The 23935-nt window shown below is 45.7% G+C and overlaps 1 protein-coding gene across 2 annotated transcripts in view; it reads right to left on the bottom strand.

Moving 5' to 3' along the window:
* Positions 1-22301, bottom strand: part of RXRG (retinoid X receptor gamma) — a 110602-nt gene extending 88301 nt beyond the window's left edge. Inside the window, exon 1 of one of the 2 annotated variants that reach the window (XM_074960940.1) lies at positions 22180-22301. In XM_074960940.1, coding sequence (XP_074817041.1) covers positions 22180-22225 — 46 coding nt within the window. In that variant the 5' untranslated portion in view covers positions 22226-22301. Of the gene's footprint in view, positions 1-20950; positions 21284-22179 lie in introns of those variants that run through there. The other variant, XM_074960941.1, reaches the window with a different exon arrangement.
* Positions 22302-23935: the final 1634 nt, after the last annotated feature.

Raw genomic sequence — 23935 nt, 5'->3', positions numbered from 1 at the left:
ATCCACCAATGTGATATATGCCATCATGTGCCAGCAATGCCCCTCTGCCATGTACATTGATCAAACTGGACAGTCTCTACGTAAAAGAATAAATGGACACAAATCAGATGTCAAGAATTATAACATTCATTAACCAGTCGGAGAACACTTCAATCTCTCTGGTCACACAATTACAGACATGAAAGTTGCAATATTACAACAGATAAACTTCAAAACCAGACTCCAGCGAGTGACTGTTGAATTGGAATTCATTTGCAAATTGGATACAATTAACTTAGGCTTGAATAGAGACTGGGAGTGGCTAAGTCATTATGCAAGGTAACCTATTTCCCCTTGTTTTTTCCTACCCCCCCCCACCCCCAGACGTTCTTGTTAAACCCTGGATTTGTGCTGGAAATGGCCCACCTTGATCATCATACACACTGTAAGGAGAGTGATCACTTTAGATAAGCTATTACCAGCAGGAGAGTGGGGTGGGGGGAGAGAAAACCTTTTGTAGTGGTAAACACCCATCTTTTCATGGTTTGTGTGTATAAAAAGATCTTCTGTACTTTCCACAGTATGCATCCGATGAAGTGAGCTGTAGCTCACGAAAGCTTATGCTCAAATAAATTGGTTACTCTCTAAGGTGCCACAAGTACTCCTTTTCTTTTTGAAAATGAACATGTGTCAGTCCGCACTGTTTTGGATCGTTATCAAGCATAACCCATCATCAGCATGGATGCATGTCCTCTGGAATGACTGTTGAAACATGAAGGGACATATGAATCTTCAGTGCATCGGGCACATAAATATCTTGCAACACTAGCTACAACAGTGCCATGCAAACGCCTATTCTCACTTTCAGGTGACATTGTAAACAAGAAGTGGGCAGCACTATCTCCTGCAATTGTAAACAAACTTGATTGGCTGAACAAGAAGTAAGTCTGAGTGGACTTGTAGGCTCTAAAGTTTAACATTGTTTTATTTTTGAATGCAGTTATTTTTTGTACATAATTCTACATTTGTAAGTTCAACTTTTGTGATAAAGATATTGCACTACAATACTTGTATTAGGTGAATTGAAAAAATACTATTTCTTTTATTTGTACAGTGCAAATATTTATAATAAAAATAAATATAAAGTGAGCACTGTACACTTTGTATTCTGTGTTGTAAATGAAATCAATATATTTGAAAATGTGGAAAACATCCAAAAATATTTATTTAAATGGTATTCTATTATTAACAGTGCAATTAAGCTTTTAATCACTTGACAGCCCTAGTTAATCTATTAATGCACAAAACTTTTCAGTGTGAGGCAGTTAGCAGTGCTACACACATACCATACCCCACACAAATATTAACCCACCAAACAGCCCATGTCCACTGCTCCTCCACCCACAAACATGCACGTCAGCATTACCACAACTACTGTACACCATAGACTACAATTCCCCCTCCCCTTTGTCACACATCTTTTTATCGGATCACTTTTCCACAGTGCCAGGAGCTGTGGGTGTTTCATCCAATGCAATCAACTACTCCATGGAAGTAATTCAATAAAAGGAGGGTGTGCAAAAGATGGCTAAAGAAAGTGATTAGCATCCCTAGTGGGAAGAGATAAGGTTGTGGTGCATGGTCCGTGGTGTTCTGTAATTGTGGTACTAGTAAGGTGTGTGCTTATGGATGGAGGGTATATACACGCTTAGATAGCTTAAGTTGTCATTTCCTTGGTTTTGTGGGTTGTGTCAGGTATGTTGTCTACTGCTTCATAACGAAGTTTTTATGTATTAATTTCCTAGTGTTTTTAAAGGTTTAATTGGAGGGGGATTGCAATGAGGGGATGGGGGTCAGATCAGGGAGGGAGAGGGGTAGAAGTGAAGCTGCGCATGAGCCCTCTTCTACCATAGGATAAAATCTGACGGAAAAGTGTAGCTGCTGACTGAGAGGGTTTTACGAAAGCTCAGCCCCCACAATCAAGTCTGTGTGCACCGAGCCTGTCCCATTTAATCACGCTTGCGTGCACTGCCCCTTCCCTCCCCATCAGTCATGTGTGTGCAGCACACAAATGTTCAGCTGCTGTGCAAATAGTAAACAACACTGAGCCTAAATTCAACATCTTACAAAAAAAAGTGGCCATCTACTCTTTAAAAAAAAAAAGAGGAAAACCAGGAAATTATGCCCCATTTTAGAACATAATCCTAACTATGGAGTCCTGGTCTGTGCCTCCATAAACCATCACATATCAGGCCAGATTCGCTGGCCCAATCCAGTGTCTTTACACCATTCAAATGGGCTGGATTCCATCCATAAATGGCTAACGAAGGATTTCCATGGCAGAAGGGAATCGTCCACTGGCACAAACCCCTCAGAGATACCTCTGCTGGCTGTAAGTTGCTGCTCGTTTGGCTCTTGATCATTTGCAGAGACGGTCAGTATGAAAGGCACAAGAGGCAATGAAGTTGCGGGGGAGTATATCTTACTGCCAGGAGCTTTCCTCCACCTGCTGCCCACGCTTCCCAATTTCACTCCATAATCTTACCACCTTAGTGCCTCTAATTAACAAGAGCCGTTTTCCCTCTTCCTCATTATGGCATCACTTTTATGCACGCCCATCTCGTCCTCATTTCCTCCCCATTGTATCGCAGAGAGCCTAATACTTCATTCCAAGAGTTTCAGGCATAGCTCAGTTTGCACAAGGGTGGGGCAGAACCAGGCTGTGAATGAATCCACTAGGAGGAAGAAATTAATGAGTTCACAGGCAGACTGGCTTGGCTGTCAGCAATGCCAGGACAGGAAACAGAGAAATGGAGCAGGCTGGCTTCATTGGGCATAGATCCGGCGAGGGACAAAGGGGGTTTAAGAATTCTCAGCTGACGCACTTCAGGATGGTGCTCTGAGCTGCTCCATGGGGCACTACACCTCTACCCAGACCCAGCCAACATCTTACCATGCCTCCTCCCACCCCAGGTCTCGAAAGGGGTCCTGTATCAGACAGCCGTAGGCCTGCACGTGGGGGAATTCTCCCCTGGCCAGCTAAGGGGATTCTACTGCCCCGAGACCTTACCGCTGCAGCATACTGGGACCACACTAGTGTGGGAAGAATCCTTTAAATAAATACTAGGGGTCAAATTCTGCTCCCACTGAAGTCAGTGGGCTCGCACCCATGCAAACGACAGCAGAATTTGGCCCTATGCCCTTCACAACAGTGCCAGAGTGGGGCAGCGTCCCTTTAAAATCAAGGAAGCAAACTGAGTTGTGAATGTCCTATTTTAGACCCTCCTCCCGCCAGACCTACCCTCCCAGCCCCTGTTCTCCACACACTCACTCACATACGCACCTCCCTCCCCCAGCTATCTGACAGCACAGGCTGCTCAGAGTGACACAGTCCCAAAGATCAGAGTACGATTGTGTCAGCATCTCTTGTTTAAACAGCTCGTGTGGCTGGGAGGTAGATCTCTGCTCAGGGCCACAGGTGCTACTGCCAAAAGCAGCGGGACTGTGGAGGAGGAGGACTAAAAGTGGGTCACTGCACTGACCGACCGGCACGCAGGAGAGAAAAAAAACAAACATTCTCCTTGTTCCATACCAAAGCTTGCTGAGAGCCGAGGAGGCAAAGCTAAGCCGGGAGGGCAGGCCAGTCATCCAGAGATATGGCTGGGCTTCATCTTTTATGGGAGGGAGAGGGGAAACAATTATTTGATCTAATATTATTTAAAAATTAAAACTCATGCATTTTGACGGACCACGTCACTCAGAAAGGAATGGTGTAGCCATCTGCAAACGAAGCACCACAGCCGTGTGTGTGTTTAGACAGATACCCTGGACCAGATCCTCAGCCAGTGTAAATCAGCACCAGCTCCTGTTTAAACCTGCTGAGGGTCTCGCCCAGACTCTTTATAGCTCAGATCATGCAGGGGCAGCAAACAGTTATCCCATGATAAGCTTAGTTGCCACTCAGCTGAGTTGCATTTGCCCCCTGGGCTGCTCCTCCCAATCTCTAAATTAAGTTTAAATCCTGGAAATACAGGATTTCACGCACGTTAGAGATGACCTACAAAAGGGATTTTTTAAAATAATTAGGTTTCTGCCTTTAGTCTGGTTATTATTCTTTATGATAGATAAATGGGGCCCAAAAGGTTTATTTTTAAAAGTCTGCTTGTTTTTTTGATCTTCAAAATATCAGGAACGTCAAGTGTTCTCTGCCCTGGCTTTGTTGGAGGACTTTTTTGCCAGCATCAGACATGTGCGCTCGCACGCTTTCTAGGAGTCTTTCACAAAGGCATCCTTTCTCCCGGGTGTTCATTACGCATTGACGGTAAACAGCTGTTTGCCAAAACCCAGGGAGTTTAAGTTCTCTGACAATCCCACCCTCTCTCGATTACTCAATTCACTCCCTTGACTCTTGCAGTTTCACAATTCCTCTAGGTTTGCAGTCGCCAGAGAGTCCTCAGTCCTCCTGCTGCTCCCTGCTCAGATCCCTCTACCTAGGGAGTCCCTGCTCCAGAAGCCAGTGAGGAGGGGGAGCGTCCCAAATCCAGAAGGGGGAAAGCTACCTCTCTTTTTAACAGAGCAGGGAGAGACATACAGCTCCTTATCTTCACCCGTGCTCAGCACCTGTAGCGTGCAGGGCTGGTGACCAGTTCCACTGGAACGGCACCCCTAGCTTGCTGTGCTTAGGGAAAATGCCCAGTTTCCCCCACCCCACCCCAAGGTCTATGGTGCAGTACCCCTCTCTTGCTCAACTGATGTCAAAGTTCAAGCCTGCAGGTCTTTGGCTCAGCTGCTTGCTCAGGCCTGCAGCTGCTCAAACTTGCAGGACTTACACGAAAGGTGACTCATGCCAGACCTTGTGCTTGCTGGGCTGATTTCCACGTAAGGGTCTTGTGAGCTCAGTGGGTCAGCAACACAAGCACCCAGAGCTGGTGTGAAGGCACAGCCCCTGCAAAGTGACTGGCTCAGCCCCTTTTCCTTGCCAATCGAACGTCCCAAGGCAATCCTCTATGCTGGCACTGTTCAACGCTTCTAGCTCGCTCGCCCGATGTCAAGGCACAAGCCTTTGTGAACTCACCAGCTCAATGTCCCTAGCTTGCTGGTCTGGAGCTGAGAGGCAGGCCTTTGTGAGGTTGGCTCAGCACCGGAGTAACTCCATCGCTGTAAATGGATTTGTTCCCATTTTGCACCAACATCAGGGAGGAGAGAACCAGGCCTTTCTGTTCACTTCACTCTTCTCTTGCGTAAGTGATGAATAGATGCATCGGAAGCTGAACTGGCGCTGACTGAGATCCCTGGGGAAATGACTGACTCGCACTGCTGAAGGAAACTGATCTTGGTCCTCCGAACCAGGTAAGGAGAATGCGACAGCCTGTGCATGGCAAGGGCACCCACAGCACAGAACAGGCTGCCCCCAAAGCAGCATGAGAGAGGGATTCAGAGTGGAAAATATCCAAAGAGTGCCAGGCACTGTCACCACCAGCCCTCCCCGAAGCTGCCACATTCTGAGCTATCTGCACGTCTTCTAGCCCATGGACATGGAGCTCTCTTTAGAAAAGTATGGTTTTTTCCGCGGTGTGTAGGTATCACAGGGAGGTCTGGCAATATCCAGCCATCTGTCACACGCAAAGAAAGGGGAGAGATTGTTTTCTTCTCTCCCTTTAATTGGGGCCCGGAAATGCAGCTTTAGTGAACCATGCCATCTCCCCTAAATGAATAACCGCTGCTCTGTTCAACATGAATCTTCACAGCTGTCAAAGGAAAGAGCGGGCAGGACCTGAAACCATGGTAAAAGGTCACTTGGTAAAAGTCATGCCGGGAAGGACGAATGCTTTATTGACAAAGACAGAGTGGAACGGATTAACCTGTAAATCTTTGAGACTTGATCCTGGGCACTCTCAGCTCACTCTAGACTTTAGGTTAATTCTTTGCTGTTTGCCACACTCCATGACGCATCACACAGCAGTACCTTATGGAAGGGAGTCAAACGGTGGTTCTCAAACCGCAGCCCGCTGGCACCCCAATCAGCACACAGCTGTAGCCCATATGACATCCTCAAGGCCATACAGATAGTATATATATAGCGTGGATGCGGCCCACATAACACACAGAGAGCTGCATACGAGGCCCACAATGGTAAATAGGTTGAGAGGCACTGGTAGAACAGCAAGGGCTTGGAGACCCCTTCCATCACTGTTGTGTCTTCACTACAGTGCTACGACGACGTAGACAAGACTGCCCCAGGCCACATAGGAGCTGAACTTATGTATCCTAGGCAAACCATCCTTCCCCTTAGATAAGCTTAGAACAGGAATTTTTAAACCCACCACACAAAGAAGATAATGTAACAGCTTATAACCACTTCCGTCAGCTGACTGTACTAACCTGAACTCAGAGAATAGAGGGTTGGGAATTGAAAGATACAGTGATGGTAGTTTCAGGTGTTTGGTTAATATTGAAGGTCTGGTTGACAGACACAAGCACCTCAGTAGGATGCATTTGGTTAGGTGGGCTGCGATTTCCAAAGGGCCTTAAGGAAGGGAGGTGCCCACTCCCAAGGGCTGCCAATGGGATTTGGGTGCCCGAGGCCTTGTCTACGCAGAGATGGTTTGCCAGTGTGGCCATAGAGCAGGTATAGATATTGGGACAAGAGTCCTTTTGCCAATATAGCTTATATCAATTCTCCTGTGCGAACTAAGCTATACCAGCAGAAGGACATTTTCCCCAGGGTAACTGCGTTGACATGAGGGCTTTTGTTGCCATAGCTATGTTAGCCAAACGTCACATCCCTACCCAACATTACTATGCCAGCAAAACTTTAAGCGTAGGCCTGGCCTCAGTGCTCCCAGCTTCAAAACAGCATTTCATCCTGTGTGCCTTCTTCAAGCGTCTCTTTAAAGCAACATTCTCTCATGAGGCCTGCAAACCTGGGTACTCCTCCTCCCTTAGCGCCAGTGTCATGGAAAGCCAAGCCAAACCCCAGAAAACACCTTCCCAACCTCTATCATGCAGGCACAGCTTATCCAAGCAACCACATGGTCTCACACCCTTGTCTTCTCTCCCCCAACCGCTAACATTTGTTACCTCCCCATATTGCGTCTTTGCTCAGGGCCGGAATCCCCATGAAAGCTAACGAGTATTCTCAACTCCCATCAACTTCTGTGGGATCTCAGGGCGCAATGCACTTCCTAGGAGTCACTCAGCACCTCGCATGATCAGGCTCTCTAATCACCTCAAAGCAGGACATTGGACCAAATTCAGGGATGATTCTAAAGGAGTCTGTGCTGGTGAATTTACATTTTCCTCTGACCCCATCAACTGGTCAGTTAGACTCTCACCCACTTATCAATGCGTAACTTTAGAATGCCTTGCACGTCACCTCTGCCACCAACTTGCTGAGCCTGAGAGAAGTGGTTCTCAGGGGGTACGCAGAAGTCTTCCAGGGGGCACATCAACTCATCTGGATATTTGTCCCATTTTACAACAGGCTACATAAAAAGCACTAGCAAAGTCAGTACAAACTAAAATTTCATACAGACAATGACTTATTTATACTACTCTATATACTGAAATGCAAGTATAATATTTATATTCCAATTTATTTTATAGTTACATGGTAAAAATAAGAAAGTCAGCAATTTGTCAGTAATAGCGTGCTGTGGCACTTCTGTATTTTTATGTCTGATTTTGTAAGCAAGTAGTTTTTATGTGAGGTGAAAATTGGGGTACACTTGACAAATCAGACTCTGAAAAGGGGTACAATAGTCTGGAAAGGTTGAGAGCCACTGCCTTAAAGAGTTTAAGGGCTTGTCTAAACTGTTATAAGATATCATGTGAATTTAAACGGACACAATTATACTGGTGTAACCCCCTGCGTGGACTAACTTATTCTGGTACAAGAGAGCCTTTTTTCAGTTTAACTCATGTTGCTTTGGAAGAGGTTTAAGTAAAACAGAAATAGGCCACTCTTACACTGGAATAAGAGTAACTCTCCTGTGAAGTCCTGAGCCCTGCTGAAAAAAGGAGAATTGGCATCAGGCTGGCCACCAGCCATAAAACTTTGCCAAAGAAATCCATGACATGAGTCCTAAACTTAGAAGTGGAGAGTTAGAGAAGGATTGGAAGACCCCAAACTAGACAGATGGATGTCAAAACAAAAGCATTTGATTGGCTGCAGAGTTTCTGAGGAACTGCTTCAAGTCCAGCTGGAATGGAGAAGAATTCGAAGAGCCAGCCCCAGAGAGTTGGGACTAAGGCTGGAAGAAGAGGATGATGCTGGAATGAGAGTGTCCACATGAGCAATAGTACAGGTATAACTAGATCAGTTTAGCGATCCTGGTATAACTGGTAAAACGTTCCTGTATAGACAAGCCCTAAGCTGATGTCACACACACACACACACCCCCACTGGCTGGCAGAATGGGCTTTATCGGGTAAAATAACATGAGGGGGTAAGAAGGTGCCAACTAAAGTAGGGAGTGGCTGAATTTAAGATGGCAGCATTCAAGGGGTTCTCAAACTTTTTCACAGTGTTATTCACTTCTCTACGAAGATAGAGCAGGTATAGATATCTGAAGATACCCCCTCCTGTTCATAACTGAACCCCCTCCTCCCATGCATGAATGACCAGAGCACTTCCTCTCCCATTCATGATTGTGCAGACCACCTCCCCTCCCATGATCATTGCACTATGAATCATGAATGAACAGACCACACCGTTTGCCCATTCACAATCCCACTACATCCCTGTGGCAACTACAGCAATTTCTTAGAAGGAGAATGACATAAGAGATGTACGTACAATAAACTTTAATGCCACGTTTTGCCCATTTGTTAAAAAGCCAATCATACGGTCTATTCTTGTTCTTTATTTCGTCTTCCCCTCCCACCTGTTCTGTGCTCTCTTCCCCATTGCTTCCTGACACATTTGTCTGACTTCTGGTCCTCTTCCTCCACCCTTGCACATGTTTCCCTGCCATGTGGTTCCCTTCACCCTTGGACATGCTGTCCAGGTGCCTGATCCGGTTTCCCCCGAGTCCCCCCCCCATAATGCTGCCTGGTGCCTCTCTCACTGAACATACCTCTCTTTGCAAATAGCGGCAGCTATCGCTCAACTCAGGGCTCCAGTCCCTGAGGGCAGCTCTTCTTTCCTCTCCTCTTTTGTAGCAGCAGCCCTTAAAGCCACCTGGTTTGATTCCACCTCTTTGTTTCCAGCTGCTTTTACAAGCATCCAGGTTCTTATTTGCAAGGAAGGAGAAGAAACCAGCCCCTTGCTGCTAGAAAGCTCTCCACAGGCCACAGATTGGGAACTACTGGAGTAATTAATTATTAAGACAGTTAGTGAACATTTGGAACTTGAACTCAGGAATTCCTTACTCCTAACCATACTGCTAGTCTGGTTTGTAAGAGGCACATTAGCGGAGAAGGGATCATCCTGCTAAGCACATTTGGATTGATCCTGGATTTCCAAAAATATTTGCCTGGACAATTTCCTCACTAGACCAAGCACTTCGCTGTGAAGATAGACTCAATCCAGCGAAGCACTTAGCCACATGCTTAACTTTAGTGATGTGAGTAGTTCCATCAACGCTTAAAATTAATTATGTGCTTAAGCACTTTGCTGGATCAGGTCCTTAAAGATACATGCACAATACAACCAGGATCAACACACCTGCTTATAACGTAATAGACTTTTCTACTGGGCACATGCTGGGACACATTTTCAATGTTCATCCTTCTTATTTTACACTTGATTTAAAATAAAGTCTGCGCAAAGCTGCAGATTTACTGCTCACTAGGGAATTATTCAGAAAGCACATTTTGGCTTGAAAGGCTCAAGCATCTAAGGGCTTCTGTTGGCATAGCTACTCTCATTCAGGGAACTGGCAGAAGAATATTTAGCTCTCCAGCAAAGGCTCTGTAGTGTGACATGTGCCAGTGACTTGCCCAAAATCACACAAAAAGAAATCTGTGGCAGAGGACTTAAATCCAGGTCTCCTGAATCGCAGTCCAGTGTCTTAACTACAAGACTATAGCTGCAAAGTTAAATTTCAGAGAGAGTTATGTGTAGTTCTAATGGACACTACTTTGCAGACTAAGGTATAGGTGGTGGCAAATGCTATAATACAATTAAGCTAATGCAACTGAATTGCTCTTCGACCCAAAACTCAAAGCTATAAGGGAAAAAAATCATAAGGCAAAGATGTTCTATATTAGGGGCAAAAGATGAAAAAGCTTCAATGCATTGGACTTCTTACATTTTCTATTTGCCTTAACCCACCCTAATTATAGCACATTAAAAAGACTTTTGAGCTGTCACAGGACAAGCTACTTAACTGTCCCCTACTAATGTCTATTTAATTACTTCTCATAAATCAGTTGAACAGAAAAGTGTTACTTTCATCAGAGATCATGGTAGGGTTTCAGCCAATCAGAAACTGAATTTTGATCCTTTGCATACATACGCTTTGTTTGCAAGAATGTGACTGGCAAGCTGTGTAGTCTTGAATTGTATTGGAATTTTCCATGTAATGCAAGTGGGGGGGGGGGGAGGAGAGGGAGGAGATTGGCTATCACCCACCCACCCACAATTTTGGCAGGCTGCCTTAATTGGCATCAAGCCTGTAGTCTCAACATTGATTTCAACGTGAGAGTGATCTAACCCTCCATCTATCCAGCCATTCGGCTGGAATAAACAAACTGAGTGGCACAGAGATTAATAATACCCTGAGTTTGGGAGCTGACAGCTATACAAAACTGCTGCCATCCCAAATTAGTAGCCAAAGCTTATAAATTGTAGGTTTACTGGATACAATTTAAATCAACCTGAGAAGTAGATTCGGTTGAGGATCTGATATAAACTCATGCTCTGTTAATTTGATGTGTTTGGATGCATTTTATTTTATGCTTTTTGCTCCAGCTATTTAGTTTTGGTAATAAATTATATGAAATTAGAAACCAGTGGAGTTCAGATATTTCTTCCCCATATGTTTGGGGTCCAGACCCGAGTCGTCCCAGGACAGATGACAACTCTGTGACCCAGACAGAGGCAGTCCATAGATCTGTCCCATAGTCCTCCTATAACTGGTATGCAGTCAGGGACCCTGATCTTTTGAAGGAAAACCAACATATATATTGATCATGTATTTCAAAAAGCAACATGAGTTCCAAAAACCTCTGAGGTCCTAGGGTGGTACATACCTAAAGGCTAACCAATTCCCCTCACTAAGGCCACATCTACACTACAAACTGATGTCAAGGGCCACTGCAGTTTGTACCGCGCTCGTGCACATACATACTTGGCTCCTTGTGCATACTCACCAGGAGTGCTTGTGTCAGTGCAAGGGCAGCGCACCACAGGTAGGTATCCCAGTGTGCAACCTGCCACCGTCCAGGGCTCTGTCTTTTGGGATGTTGTGGCAATGCATAATGAGGCCAAAATGAGTTGCGCAGGGGTGACTGGGAGCATGGGGTCAACTTCCCAGTGTGCAACAGTCTCCAATCCATCCCATAATGACATCTGTATCACATAATTTTCATGCCTTTTTTCAAAATCCCACAAACCCATTTGACCCTCTTCGCTCTCCACCATCTCCAGCGAAAGCATGGAGCCCACATATCTCGGCACTATTGCCATGAGCATTGCAAGCCCAGGACGCACAATGCTGTAGTATTCGCAAAGCCACAAGAACCACCCAATCAGCAGGGAACACGATGATTTCTTGGAGGACAGATAGTTGTGGGTGGCGGCATTCACAGAGCAGCTGCAAATGGTGGAGTGCCACTTCTGGGCCTGCGAAATGAGCACTGACTGGTGAGATTGCACCGTGGTGCAAGATTGGGATGATGAGCAGCAGCTGCAGAACTCCCCGATGCGCAAGGCCACGTTCCCGGATCCATGCACCGAACTTGCCCCAGCCCTTCAGTGCAGGGAGACCCAAATGAGAGCTGCACTGACAGTGGAGAAGCGAGTGGCGGTGGCACTGTAGAAACCTGCAATGCCAGACTGCTACCGGTCAGCTGGAAATCAGTCTGGAGTCAGGCAAACCACTGCAGGGGCCGTTGTCATGCAGGTGTGCAACGCCATCAATCGCTTCCTGCTATGCAGAACTGTGACTCTTGGCAACGTGCAAGACAGTGGATGGATTTGCAGCAATGGGGTTCCCAAGCTGCGGTGGAGTGCTAGACAGCACACACATCCCTATTATGGCACCAGACCACCTTGCCATAAAGTACATCAACAGAAAGAGCTCCTTTTCTATGGTTATGCAAGTATCCGGGGATCACCGGGGAGGCTTCACCAACATCAGAGTTGGTTGATCAGAGACAATGCATGGTCTTCGCATCTTCAGGAACACAAGACCGTTCAGAAAGCTACAAGTAGGGACTTTCTTTCCTGACTGGTGGATTACCACTGGGAATGTTGAAGTGTCAGTAGTGATCCTGGGCAACCCAGCCTACCCCTTGCTCACGAACCCATACACAGGCCATCGACAGCCCCAAGGTATGATTCAGCTACTGGCTCAGCAGGTGCAGAATGACAGTCGAACGTGCTTTTGGTCAATTGAAGGGATGTTGGCTTTGTTTACTCAGAAGATTGGGATATTTTTCTCACTGAGGTCCAATGGGTATAGCTGCCTGCTTTGTCCTGGATACGATCTGACGCAAAGGGGGAAAACCTTTCTGCCAGGGTGGAGGGCAGAGTTGGAGTGGCTGTCTGCTGAGTTTAAACTTCTAATAGCTCTTGTATTGGCTGAGCTAACTGAGTAGCTATATGGCTCAAGGAGGCTTTGAAAGAGCATTTTAACAGTGAGCCATAGTAATGTGCTTTGCTACACCATGCTCTACCTGGCCCTGCTCTTTTGTGGCCTGTTAGGAATTGTGTGGTGGTTGCTGTACGTGCAGGAATACAACATTGCCAATACCTCTATTAATTTTGTTTGTGGCTTATCCTAGGAGTTGTGGCACATTATCAGTAACAAGTAATTGGTTAAGGAGTACTTGTGGCACCTTAGAGACTAACCAATTTGAGCTGTAGCTCACGAAAGCTTATGCTCACTTCATCGGATGCATACTGTGGAAAATACAGAAGATGTTTGTTTTTATACACACAAATCATGAAAAAATGGGTGTTTATCACTACAAAATGGCCCACCTTGATTATCATACACATCGTAAGGAGAGTGATCACTTTACATAAGCTATTACCAGCAGGAGAGTGGGGTGGGGGAGAGAGAAAACCTTATGCTCAAATAAATTGGTTAGTCTCTAAGGTGCCACAAGTCCTCCTTTTCTTTTTGCGAATACAGACTAACACAGCTGTTACTCTGAAACAAGTAATTGGTTGCTTTCAGGCCTGCTAAGCATTCGGTAACAGGTGTTGCAAACTAATAAATATGAGTTATGTTTTAAATAAGAGAGCTGTATTTTGTAACAGAATTCAGTAAAAAACCCACAACCATGAAATTTTAAAACAAATGTATTTAAAACTTAATAAATTAAGAGTGAAGAACTTATGAAGGGAAGAGAACATTCATGTCCATTTCAGCTACACATACATGGCAAGCCTCGGGCAAACACAGAATTTGCCCCCCATGCACGGCCCCATTGGCCTTGCTGGAGCTGCCTCTCCCCCCCAAAAATAAAGAAGTCAAACTACCCCTATGAAGGTGGAATAGGGAGGTCCCAATATTGAGTTCTGCAGAGGGAGGCGAACCCAGGATTGTTGAACCTCTAAGTCCACCAGAGTCTGCAGCATCTGTGTTTGCTGCTGGCGAAGCCCCATCATGTCCTGGTGCTTCTCCTCTCCATTCTTTTCTTCTCCAGGCTGTCTCCAATGTTCACCCCACAGGTCTTGTGCTCATGGTCCAATGCAGCCCTGGCTTGCAGGATCTCACTGAATAAGTCATCCCGAGTCCTCTTCTTTCTCCCCCTTACCTGGCTCAGGTGTTCCGCAGGTTTGGAGGAGGAGGCTCAAGGCCACAATGGCAGCAGCTGCAGATAAAACACACACAGGTACCGTCATCACTATAGTCATGAAAGAAAGCAAAAGTTAAGAGGCAGAACTCACTCCCCTTGCTCCCCTAAAGTTTTAAGCACTACCTCCTCATTCACAATTCTGCTTGGGATTACTTGTGCACAGCACCAGTCATGGTGAATACGGCCCACCAGGGGTTAGAGAAACGAGGAGGGAATTGCTCAGAGGCCTATAACTAGTACCATAAGGCAATGGCACCGAATATTGGCATTGGCAGTGGTGATTTTAGCTGATCTCACTCCTGAGGGTAGCAAAGGTACGGAGAGCACAGCTGCTGCTCGTGTCCTGAAGCTACCTGGACCCATATGCTGCTACCTTCTATACTGCAATGGTGCCTGCTGAAGTTTTTGCTGACTGACATGGAGAAGTGTCCTACCACGGAGGAAGAAATTAAGCTGCCATCCCTAGAAACCTTTTGGAGAAGATTGCAGAGGACATCCATGGAAGTTTCATTAAGATCTCTCATGAGAATTCAAGGGACATCCCTGTGTCCATAAACAAACTGCTCCGCATGGTCCCCTGCATCCCGCCTCCCCGCACCTAACTCTAGAGGTGACTGAAAAGCAGTTAGCAACTCTACCTGTCTTGGTCATGCCACTCCCTCTTCTAGCACAAGTAAATTAATGAAGAGTCAAAAGCTGTGTCCTGCTATTTTCAGGGGCCAGGGGAGCATCCCAGTAATGGAAAATGTATGTATACACCTACCCGTGGTTCTTTCCCCTGCATCGGGCTCAACTGTGCTTGACTGGTGGAGTCAAAAACAGGGCTGGCTTGCTGCGCAGCTTGATTCCCCAGTTGCCATTCTCCTCCTCCTTTTCCTCATCCACTTCATAGTTCATGACAAAGTCCTATGACTCAGGCTTCTTGGAGGTACCGAAGGTGTTGTGTGGAGTGGTGGTGGGATCTCTGCTGAGAATGGCATGCAGCTCATTGTAAAAGCAGCAGGTCCGTGGCTTGGCACTGGATCAATTGTTGGCCCTCCTGACCTTCTGGTACACCTACTGCAGCTCCTTGGCTTTCACGCGGTTCTGCTGCTGATCCCTGTCATAGCCCTTTTCCTGCATCCCCCGAGCAACCTGCTTATGGAGGTCCACATTTCTGTAGCTAGTCCAGAGCTGTGCGTGCACAGCCTCTTCTCCCTACAGGTCCAGGAGATCCAATATCATCTACTCCAGGCAGGAGCGTGGCTGGACCATGCAGTTGCCATGGTCGGCTGGGCAGCTGCACACAACAATGAAGAGTTGCTAGGTGTGCTCACCAAGCCAGGCAATCAGGAAAAGGAAATTGAGAAATTCACAGGGCTTTAAAGGGAGAGTAGCTGCTGGACTCCAGGACCCCTGGGCAGTGAAGTTCACAATGGTGACCAGAGCGGTCATCGTTGGGATCATGGGACAGCTGCTGGAGGACAGTTAGGGTCGACATAAGTAACGCACTGTCTACACTTGCGCTGTGTCTACTGTACATCAACCTTGGCTCAACACTGCTCAGGGAGGTGGCGTTACTATGTCAGCATAATGGGCCACTTAATCATACACATATGCACAACTAGGTCGACGGAAGGCAGCTTACAACAAACTAACTTTGTAGCATAGACCAGGCTTCAGCCTATATTCCTCCCACTACGTCCTACCTCAGATTGTGACAGGGAAGTTTATAAGTCACCTGAAAGAACACAGGACACAAAAGACTAGCTGAAAGAGACACGGAGCATTCAACCTATGCCAGGAACACTGGACACTCAAATGACTAGACTGAAGCATGGCATGAAACACTGGACGTGGCTTTCATGTCTTGCTTTCTTCACATTTAGACCAGTGTCTGAGGCCAGGATCACGAGAGAGATTGGTCAATCACTTCCTATGCTGAAAGGTGCTAATGGCTAGTAAGTCTTATCCAAAAAACAAATCACAGACCTCGTTAAGCCAATGGGTGACAAGCACCCTCCTCCATGCTCAACAAAAGGAGCAAGTACAACCAGCCGGGGCAGTGGGGACTACCCCAAAGCAAGCAATAGGCCACGTGGCAGGTCAGAGCTAAGCTGTGCGGACTGATGGGTTTCCCCAGTTGCAAAAGCAGGGCTAGATCATCACTTAGAGGCGGTGTGTGTTGGAGCAGGAAGTCTCTGCTCTGATCATTTCCTGTATCATTACCCTCCCCAGGACTCAGTTCTCCATCTGTACAATGAGATTACCAGCAGGGCCCTATCTCACCAGGATGTTGTGAGGACAAGAATATGAAAGATTGTGAGGTGCTCAGACACTCTGATGACAGGGCCCAAGTACGTACTTGGGTCATGTCTACACTAAAAAATTAAGTCGATCTAACTTACATCGGCATATAGCCGCCATCATAACTACACTGCTTGTGCGAGTTTACACTTTGCTCCTTGTGTTAGTAGTGGATGTCCTCACCGGGAGCACCCGTATCTATTGTATTGTCAGTCTGGGGCACTGTGGGATGGCTCCTGAAAGCCAGTAACAGTTGACATAAGCAACACTGACACTGCGGCGACCTAACTACATTGACATTGACTCTGTGTCTCTCGTAGAGGTGGAGTTATTAAGTCAGCGTAGTAGGGCAGTTACGTCAGCACTTCCATAGTTAGGGCGACGCAAGCTGCCTTGCATCGCTCTAACTCTAGGGTAGACCAGGCCTTTGAAGGACACAGGAGGTGGTGTTGCAAGCGTGAGCCTGAGAAAAAACAAAGGCAGAGGGCTTCTTGGGCACAGAGATTGCTGGAGTAGGATCTCAGCAAGGAAACTGCATGGCATTGTTTGTTCCAGCTATATTCTGGGAAAGAAGACTGTGAATAAACTGCAAGAAAATACCTGACACGCATCACTGATTTCTCAGCCTAATGGAAACAACCCTGCAAGACCCTGAATTGTAGCAAACCACTCGAGCCAAAAGGGCAACACACTGGTCCTTGACACTCAGAATTCCACATATCTTACTCCTGGCAGCATGATGCCTGTCTGTTGCACACATGCACAGTGAGTGACCAGCTTGCTGCTGCTAAGGTTGACTCAAGCATCCATAGTCAGGGATGTTCTCCCATCCTCACAGCTCTCATGGACAAAGCTGGCCACAACTTCCTGGCAGGCCTACAAACCTTACACCACCAGCCCCCTCCCCTACAAAAATACTACTGATTCCTGTGCCCATCCCCACAACCCAAATTTAACTGTTTTCCACTGTTAACCACCCCACTGCGTTAATGTGAATGAGCAACAGAAACACTGTCTCCGGCTATCCAACGACCGTAAAGGATTGCAGCAACTCAAACAACTCAGCGATGCAGAGACACCTTTCTGGTTTGTGCACAAATTTATCTAGCACCCTCGTGTACCGAGGGCTTTTAGACAGTTATTACTGGCATTGAGTAGCACCTGCAGGCCCTGAGAGCAGGGCCCCATCCTGCTAAGTATTCTGCACACATGCTGAGGGACAAGCCCAAGAGCTTACAGTCTGCATAGACAGGGAAACAAGCACAGTGACTTGGCCAGGCTTGCACAGCAAATCAGTTGCAGAGCCAGGGACTGAACCCCAGTTTCTTGACTCCCACTCCACTGCCTAGTCCGCTAGACCACATTACCTCTCTTGTCTAACGGATATAATCACAAATCCTGAACGTGGCTTGACTCTGCAGCCTGGCAGACGGATTCCCTCCCTCCCTCCCTCCCTCCACACACACACACACACTTCCTCCCCCCTCCTCCTACCTTCCAGTGTTACCCAGCACACAGCCTATTTCATGGGGTGGGGGCAGAGTCCCTGGATTTTGGACTTATATCTTTAAGGTGACTAATCACACAGCAGTAACAACAAAGGGGAAATACACCCACCAGGCTCAGCTTGTAAGCAATCCGTGGGCTGAAATTTGTTTGCTCGGAGCAATCACTCAATCATCACCGATTGCACACAAATTCATAAATATCAGTCTGTTCTCAAACAAGAAACCAGCTGAATTTCAGTCAAAAAATCATAGCCTACAAATAGCTCACCCCAGTTCTACTCTTCGTACAGTATTCTGCATCCGGTTCAACCCTCTGGTCCTGATTCCCCACTGCCCTGTGCCTGGTGTCGCCATTTACAGCCATGCCAAGTGGCTGCAAAATGCTGCTATGATCACATGGCCAGACTAGTAGTTATAATCAGTATTCGCAGGGTGCAGTTAAGGTGGAGAGCATATCCAAAGGAGCAGCTACTTGATTCTGAGTCTAGTTCTACACAGGGCTTAACATCTGCCTAGTTCAGAGCAGCACCAGAGCTACGCTAAACCAGGCAGGGTGATTACGGATCCAAAGGGCCAGCTGAGACTAGCTGGAGCACAGTAAAGCTTTAGCCACACCCTCTCCCGCCTCTATGATACCCCACTATGCTAGGGGTGGTGTTGGAGCCAGCTATGCTAAGTCTACACCGGCTACTGACTCTCCATGCCAAGGGAATCCCCGCCATGATGAGATCTGGTGACTTTGGGGCCCGTTTGTGGCACCAGAACAACATAAAGGGGCCAGATCACAGAAGGACTCTAACTTGTTAGAGTGTGACCTCCAGTTTGCAGTCCATTTGTGCAGGTGGGAAATAGAACACAAGGTACAAGACAAAGGGCCTGGTTCTCTGCTGTATGACCAGCTCCCATCAGTCTTAGCATCTGTGAAAGACCAGCCACAACCCTGCATGACAGATGAAGTTTACTCACTGCAATAGTTTGCACTGTATAAAGTAATGATTTACACTGATTTGAAAACAATATGTACACGTTGCATATTATCCACCAGGAAATTCTGTTGACTATCTTGTGTCACACAACTATTAATCAGCTTACATAACACACTTCTTGTTAACCAATGAATCTTTCAATGCACTCACTGATATCATTGTTAATCTGACATTAACATCAGTTTACAGAACTCGATTTATCAAGGAAGCAGTGAGTTTAATTGCTGCTTCAATCCATGTGTGCTCTGTGATTTGGAACCCTTTACTGACTCAAGACGGGTCATATATTTAGGGTGCATTTATAAATAGTTAGTAAAGGGTCAATAAATGATTGTCTCTCTCACCAACATAAGTTGGTCCAATAAAAGACATTACCTCACCCACTCTGTTCCCCTAATAAATGATTGATAGTGTAATAAGCAATAAGATCAATTGTTACTAATTGTTAGAGTCCAGCAGCTCAACAGGTTGCTTTTTATAAGCACCTATACCCCCCTCCTACTGATGTACTTGGGGAACCAGACTTGAAAAAAGCACCAGGCTAATGCTTGGCATAATATTTCTATTTTCCTGTACCTCAGCTCACCTCTCTGCTGGGGTACAGACCAGGAGTTTGATACATATTACAAGATGGATTGATTTAAATCAAAACTATTTTAATCACTGCTTTTAATCATGATTTAAATTAGCAAGTAGGAAAACGATTTAAATAATCAATTTTAATCTTGTTTTAATTTGTACTTAGTATTATTTTCCTAAAGAAAAGTCGATACTCACTGGTTGATAATCATTAAAAAACATTGATTTGCAACAAAATAAAGCTTTTACACTACATTTGGTACTTTTTGCTAACCAGGACACTATAGTATATCTATACACATTTATTTAAGCAATGATACATTTATTCAGATTCATAATTTTTATATTTTATGTTAGAAAATGGTGAATGATGCATTTCTTATTTACTAGATGATTGTTAATTTTTTACTTGGGATTTGTGTCAAGCCTTATTTGGATGGAAATTAGAATTCATTTAAAAAATGTCAAAACCAGCATTTTTAAGAGTTAGTTAAATAAAAAATACCATAAATGTGCTGGATACATCAGGAAAAAAGAGGTGATCAAAATATGTTTTACATTTAAAACTAACTGATTTAGTAAACAAAATAAGTATTATCTGTAGTTAGTGAATTTAACTAATGGTCTCTGGTTGCCATGCCCTTTGAGATTTTAGAACTAGTAGATCTCATCCCTCATTCCTGGTTTTTATTCATAGATTGGAAGAAAAGGGAAGGAAAGAAAACAAGCTCTCCTGCTTTTTCAACTTTCAATCAGTGTCTTAACTTTGAATAAACTAGTCGTTGAATTGAACTGAACCAATTGAATAAACTGAAATGAACAAAATAATCTTTCTGCACCTGCAGCAAAGATTACTGCCGTCAAAAGCTGGTTTAGCACTTTTCCATAGATTCCAGTGCCAGAAGGGATCGTTTGGGATCGCCTCATCTGACTGTAATCAAGTCACCCCTTAACCTTCTCTATCACTTGAGTCTATCACGATCAGGCAGGTTTTTTAATCCTTTAATCATTCTCATGGTTCTTCTCTGAACCCTCGCCAATTTATTAACATCCTTCTTCAACAAACTCTGGTTCCAGGTGCTTAGCCAGACTTCCACCAGTTCAGTGCTGTGACTTGCTTTAAAACTTCGGCAGGAAATGAGTACTGCTTAGCATTATTTTTATTTCACTTAAATGAAATTCATAGATTATTGTAAATTTAGACCTTAACATAGACTGTCCGACTTTCAAATTTAATTTTAAGTAGGTTTATTTTTATTTTATTGTTTTATTAAGTAGGTTTTTATTGTTTATTTTTAAACAAAATTTAAATTTAAAAACTGATTTAAATAAAGTCCGATTTAAATTAAAAATTTGATTTTAAAAATATCATTAATTTTTCCATGCTGATGTATAATCTAGCATTAAATATGTAACTGGAGAGTGGCTCAAAATCACTAAAGATAAACATATACGCAATCTATATAAAGTTATGCATACATAACAGTTTGCTTATAACCCTTGAAACAATTATGAATATCATCAATAACAAATCTTGCATATTGACTTCACTCCTTCAAGGGGGCTCCCCCCCCCCAAGTTTTAGTATTTGCTACTATCATGAGTTCAAATGCAAAGTATAATCATGCACATACATACACTTCCCTGGGGCTCTTCTCTTCTCAGTTTCTGTGGAACAGAACCTAAACTCTCTCTAGGGCATGCCATCTCCTTAAAGCTGGGAAACAAGCACTAGTCCCCCAGTCTCCTTCAAACTCCCCCTGAGTCTTTGCCACACCAGTCTGCAATCTGCATAGCCTACAGCCATTTTAGTCCTCTTCGTCTGCTTCTGCAGGGGGGTGAGGGAGCAAGCAGCCTGCTATCTAAATTCCACAAAATGGGTAAAGTTGCTGGAATACAATCCCTATGGTACAGATATCTGGTCCTTGTACTGCTCCCACCATAAATCTTCCACTCTAATCTGGCTCCCACTCTTCCTATTTATAAACTCCTCCCCTTCCCCGTGAGTTCCCATTGGTTCTATCAGAGAGCAATTCTGAGCGTGTCCTGCCAGGCTACATGCCCACAATGGAAATCACCTAAGTAGCTTCAGACAGCTCAGGAGCAGGCCTAGTGACTACCATGCCTCATTTGTGGAGGATTCTGGCCCATCCAGCAGAACTACCCCAGCCAGCCCTGGCAAATCAGAGTGCCCCAAAACAAAACCAAGAAACTACGTCTCCTCCCCCTGATTCTTCACTTGTTTCCACCACTAAATGTTGCAATGCAAACATGTGTTTACACTTACAACCACCTGTTCACGCCTATAACATCTATGAATCATTAACCCTTTATAAACTGTTTTATAAATGTGCCCTTATTTGCAAAGTGTGAGCCCCAAGCTGTATGCGTCCGTTACAGAATTGCATCCCATTCCCGCTTCTTTTTGATGCACGTTATTGTTCATGCACTATAAGAGGAAAACATGTACTGAACATTGTGTCCCAGGCTCACCTCCCGTTTGTTCTTTTATGAACCCAGGCTTATCAGGGAGAAATAAATCAAACCCAGAGCAACGGGAGATTTAAACCCAATGCTGCAAAAGCTTGTTTCTTTCCAAAACTTGCATGCTGGCACCCGAGTTACACTGCGACAAACCTCAACTTGCAAGGTTTCCAGGACTGCTACAGGAAGACAGAGACAAGCCAGGCTGTTGCAAAGCCCCAGAGAAAACAATGGAGCGTTGCTATTTGTAAAGACTCCAGGCAGCCCTTGTGTCTCATCAGCCCCTCTCCTGGCAATGCGTATGGCCTGCTCGCTCGGCTTGACAGTGTCAGGTCAGCACCGTTCAGCTTTACATTTTAAGAAAGGGTGAGGCGGGGACTTACGGAAAGGAGAAAAGGAGCCCGTCGCCGTGCACTGGGGGACCTGCATCTCTGAGCTGTGTCCCTGGCCTCCAGCTCACTAGCCTGGGAAGGGTGCTCCGGTCACCCTGACAAAGGAGATTCTCAGGGGAGGAGGGAGTGGGAAGCCTGCTTGCACATTATAACCTGCTTCCTGACAATCTTCCCCGAGTTACAAATTTACCTCCCAGACCTTGACCTGGGCTGGGTTTTTGGCGCTTTATTTTTATTTTTTTTTTGCGCATGGGCATGTTTGCTTTTTTGGCTCCTCTCTCTTTTGTGTTGCAACACAGTGCCAACAGCATGGCCAGACAAACCAGCCAGGGCTGCGACCTTCTCAGCCGGGGCAGGGGGGGAGGAGTGGTTTTAAAACCTGTGTCATCAAGGGGGGCAGTTTGCTATTTGAAAACAGGGTCTGTTTCTAACCATGCCTGCAGCCCCCTTCAATCTCAGCTTCCCCCGGCGAGATAACAGCTGGCCTTTGAACCTTTAACAGAGGTCCATAAACTATCCAGTCACATTTCTTCTTTTTTGACTGCTTCCTCTCTCTCTCTCTGGCTCTCTACAGAAAGCTAACTAATGCACATTTGATCTCTTGCTGTTAATTCCTAGGACAGACAAAGCACACGTACTTTTTACCTTGCTATCGCTACCAGAGATCAACACCGTACCTCCACCCAGAGTTGACCTTGACTAGCTACATCAAGGTAAAGCACTACAGAGCCTTGCCTCCCCTGGGATTTGCAGCTAACACGTGCTATTGCCTTATTTTGGCAGCGAAGGCCTAGCCCCTGTCTTTGGGTATGTCGACCTTGCAACTGGGGGGTGTGATTGTAGCACACGTAGTGGCAAGCGGCATACAATGCAAACGACTCTTCACAGCACCTTTCAGGACCTCCCAGAACTGCTGCATTGTTTGCCAGCTCTCTGTTTCTGGTCCGCCTGCCCCAGAAAGCAGGAGGATACCCTGAGAATAGCACTCATAGGTTATTTGTCTTTCATCTCTCTTCACTTTAGGTCAGCTCCAACCAAGTGAGATGGACAGTTGTGCTGTCAGTTCGGGATACTGACCCCTCTGTCCCTTTGGGCTGTTTCCCAGTGTGCCCTGTGGCCCCGCCTCTCATACTCTTCCCCAGCTGACTCTTCGGTCAGGCCCAAAACAAAAGGGAAGCCAAACTAGTTACGAGTAACAAAAAGGTCCTGCTCCAGGCCTACCTGGCCAAGGCAGCTTTCACATTAGATGTCTCCAGTTAAGCTCTAGCCCCAGCTGGTCTTTCCTTGGAGGCACCTTCAAGGCAGTCTCTAGTTAAAGCTAGCTCAAGAGGTCTCCTCCCTCTCACCAAGCTGGGCTTGTCCTCTTATCTCCTCCCTCCAGACTTGACACCTACTGCAGTTATAGCAGGCAAGGGGGATTGTACTCAGGGGCTCTCCTTAACCCCTTCAGGCCCAGTGCAGGGCTGGTACCCTCCATCACATGTTGGCAGCCCCCTGTCCTTTTCTCATATATGGGACGGGGGGGGGGACCATTGTAAAGGTTTTCCTGTAGAGTGTAAAGATTTACAGTGTCACAATGGGAATTATTTCAATAACTGTATAACTATAATGTATGCTTCCTTAGTATAACTTATTGATCCCATTCTAAAAACGTGGCTGGGGAAAATGGGACACAAGCTACTAAAGAGAATTAATTTCTCACTGCAAATCAGACTTACAGTTGCCCTTGTGAGAGGAGCCCAGGAAC

This window comes from Natator depressus, chromosome 8, assembly GCF_965152275.1.
Source record: "Natator depressus isolate rNatDep1 chromosome 8, rNatDep2.hap1, whole genome shotgun sequence".
Classification (NCBI taxonomy): Eukaryota; Metazoa; Chordata; order Testudines; family Cheloniidae; genus Natator; species Natator depressus.
This window is presented reverse-complemented; position numbering and strand designations above follow the sequence as displayed.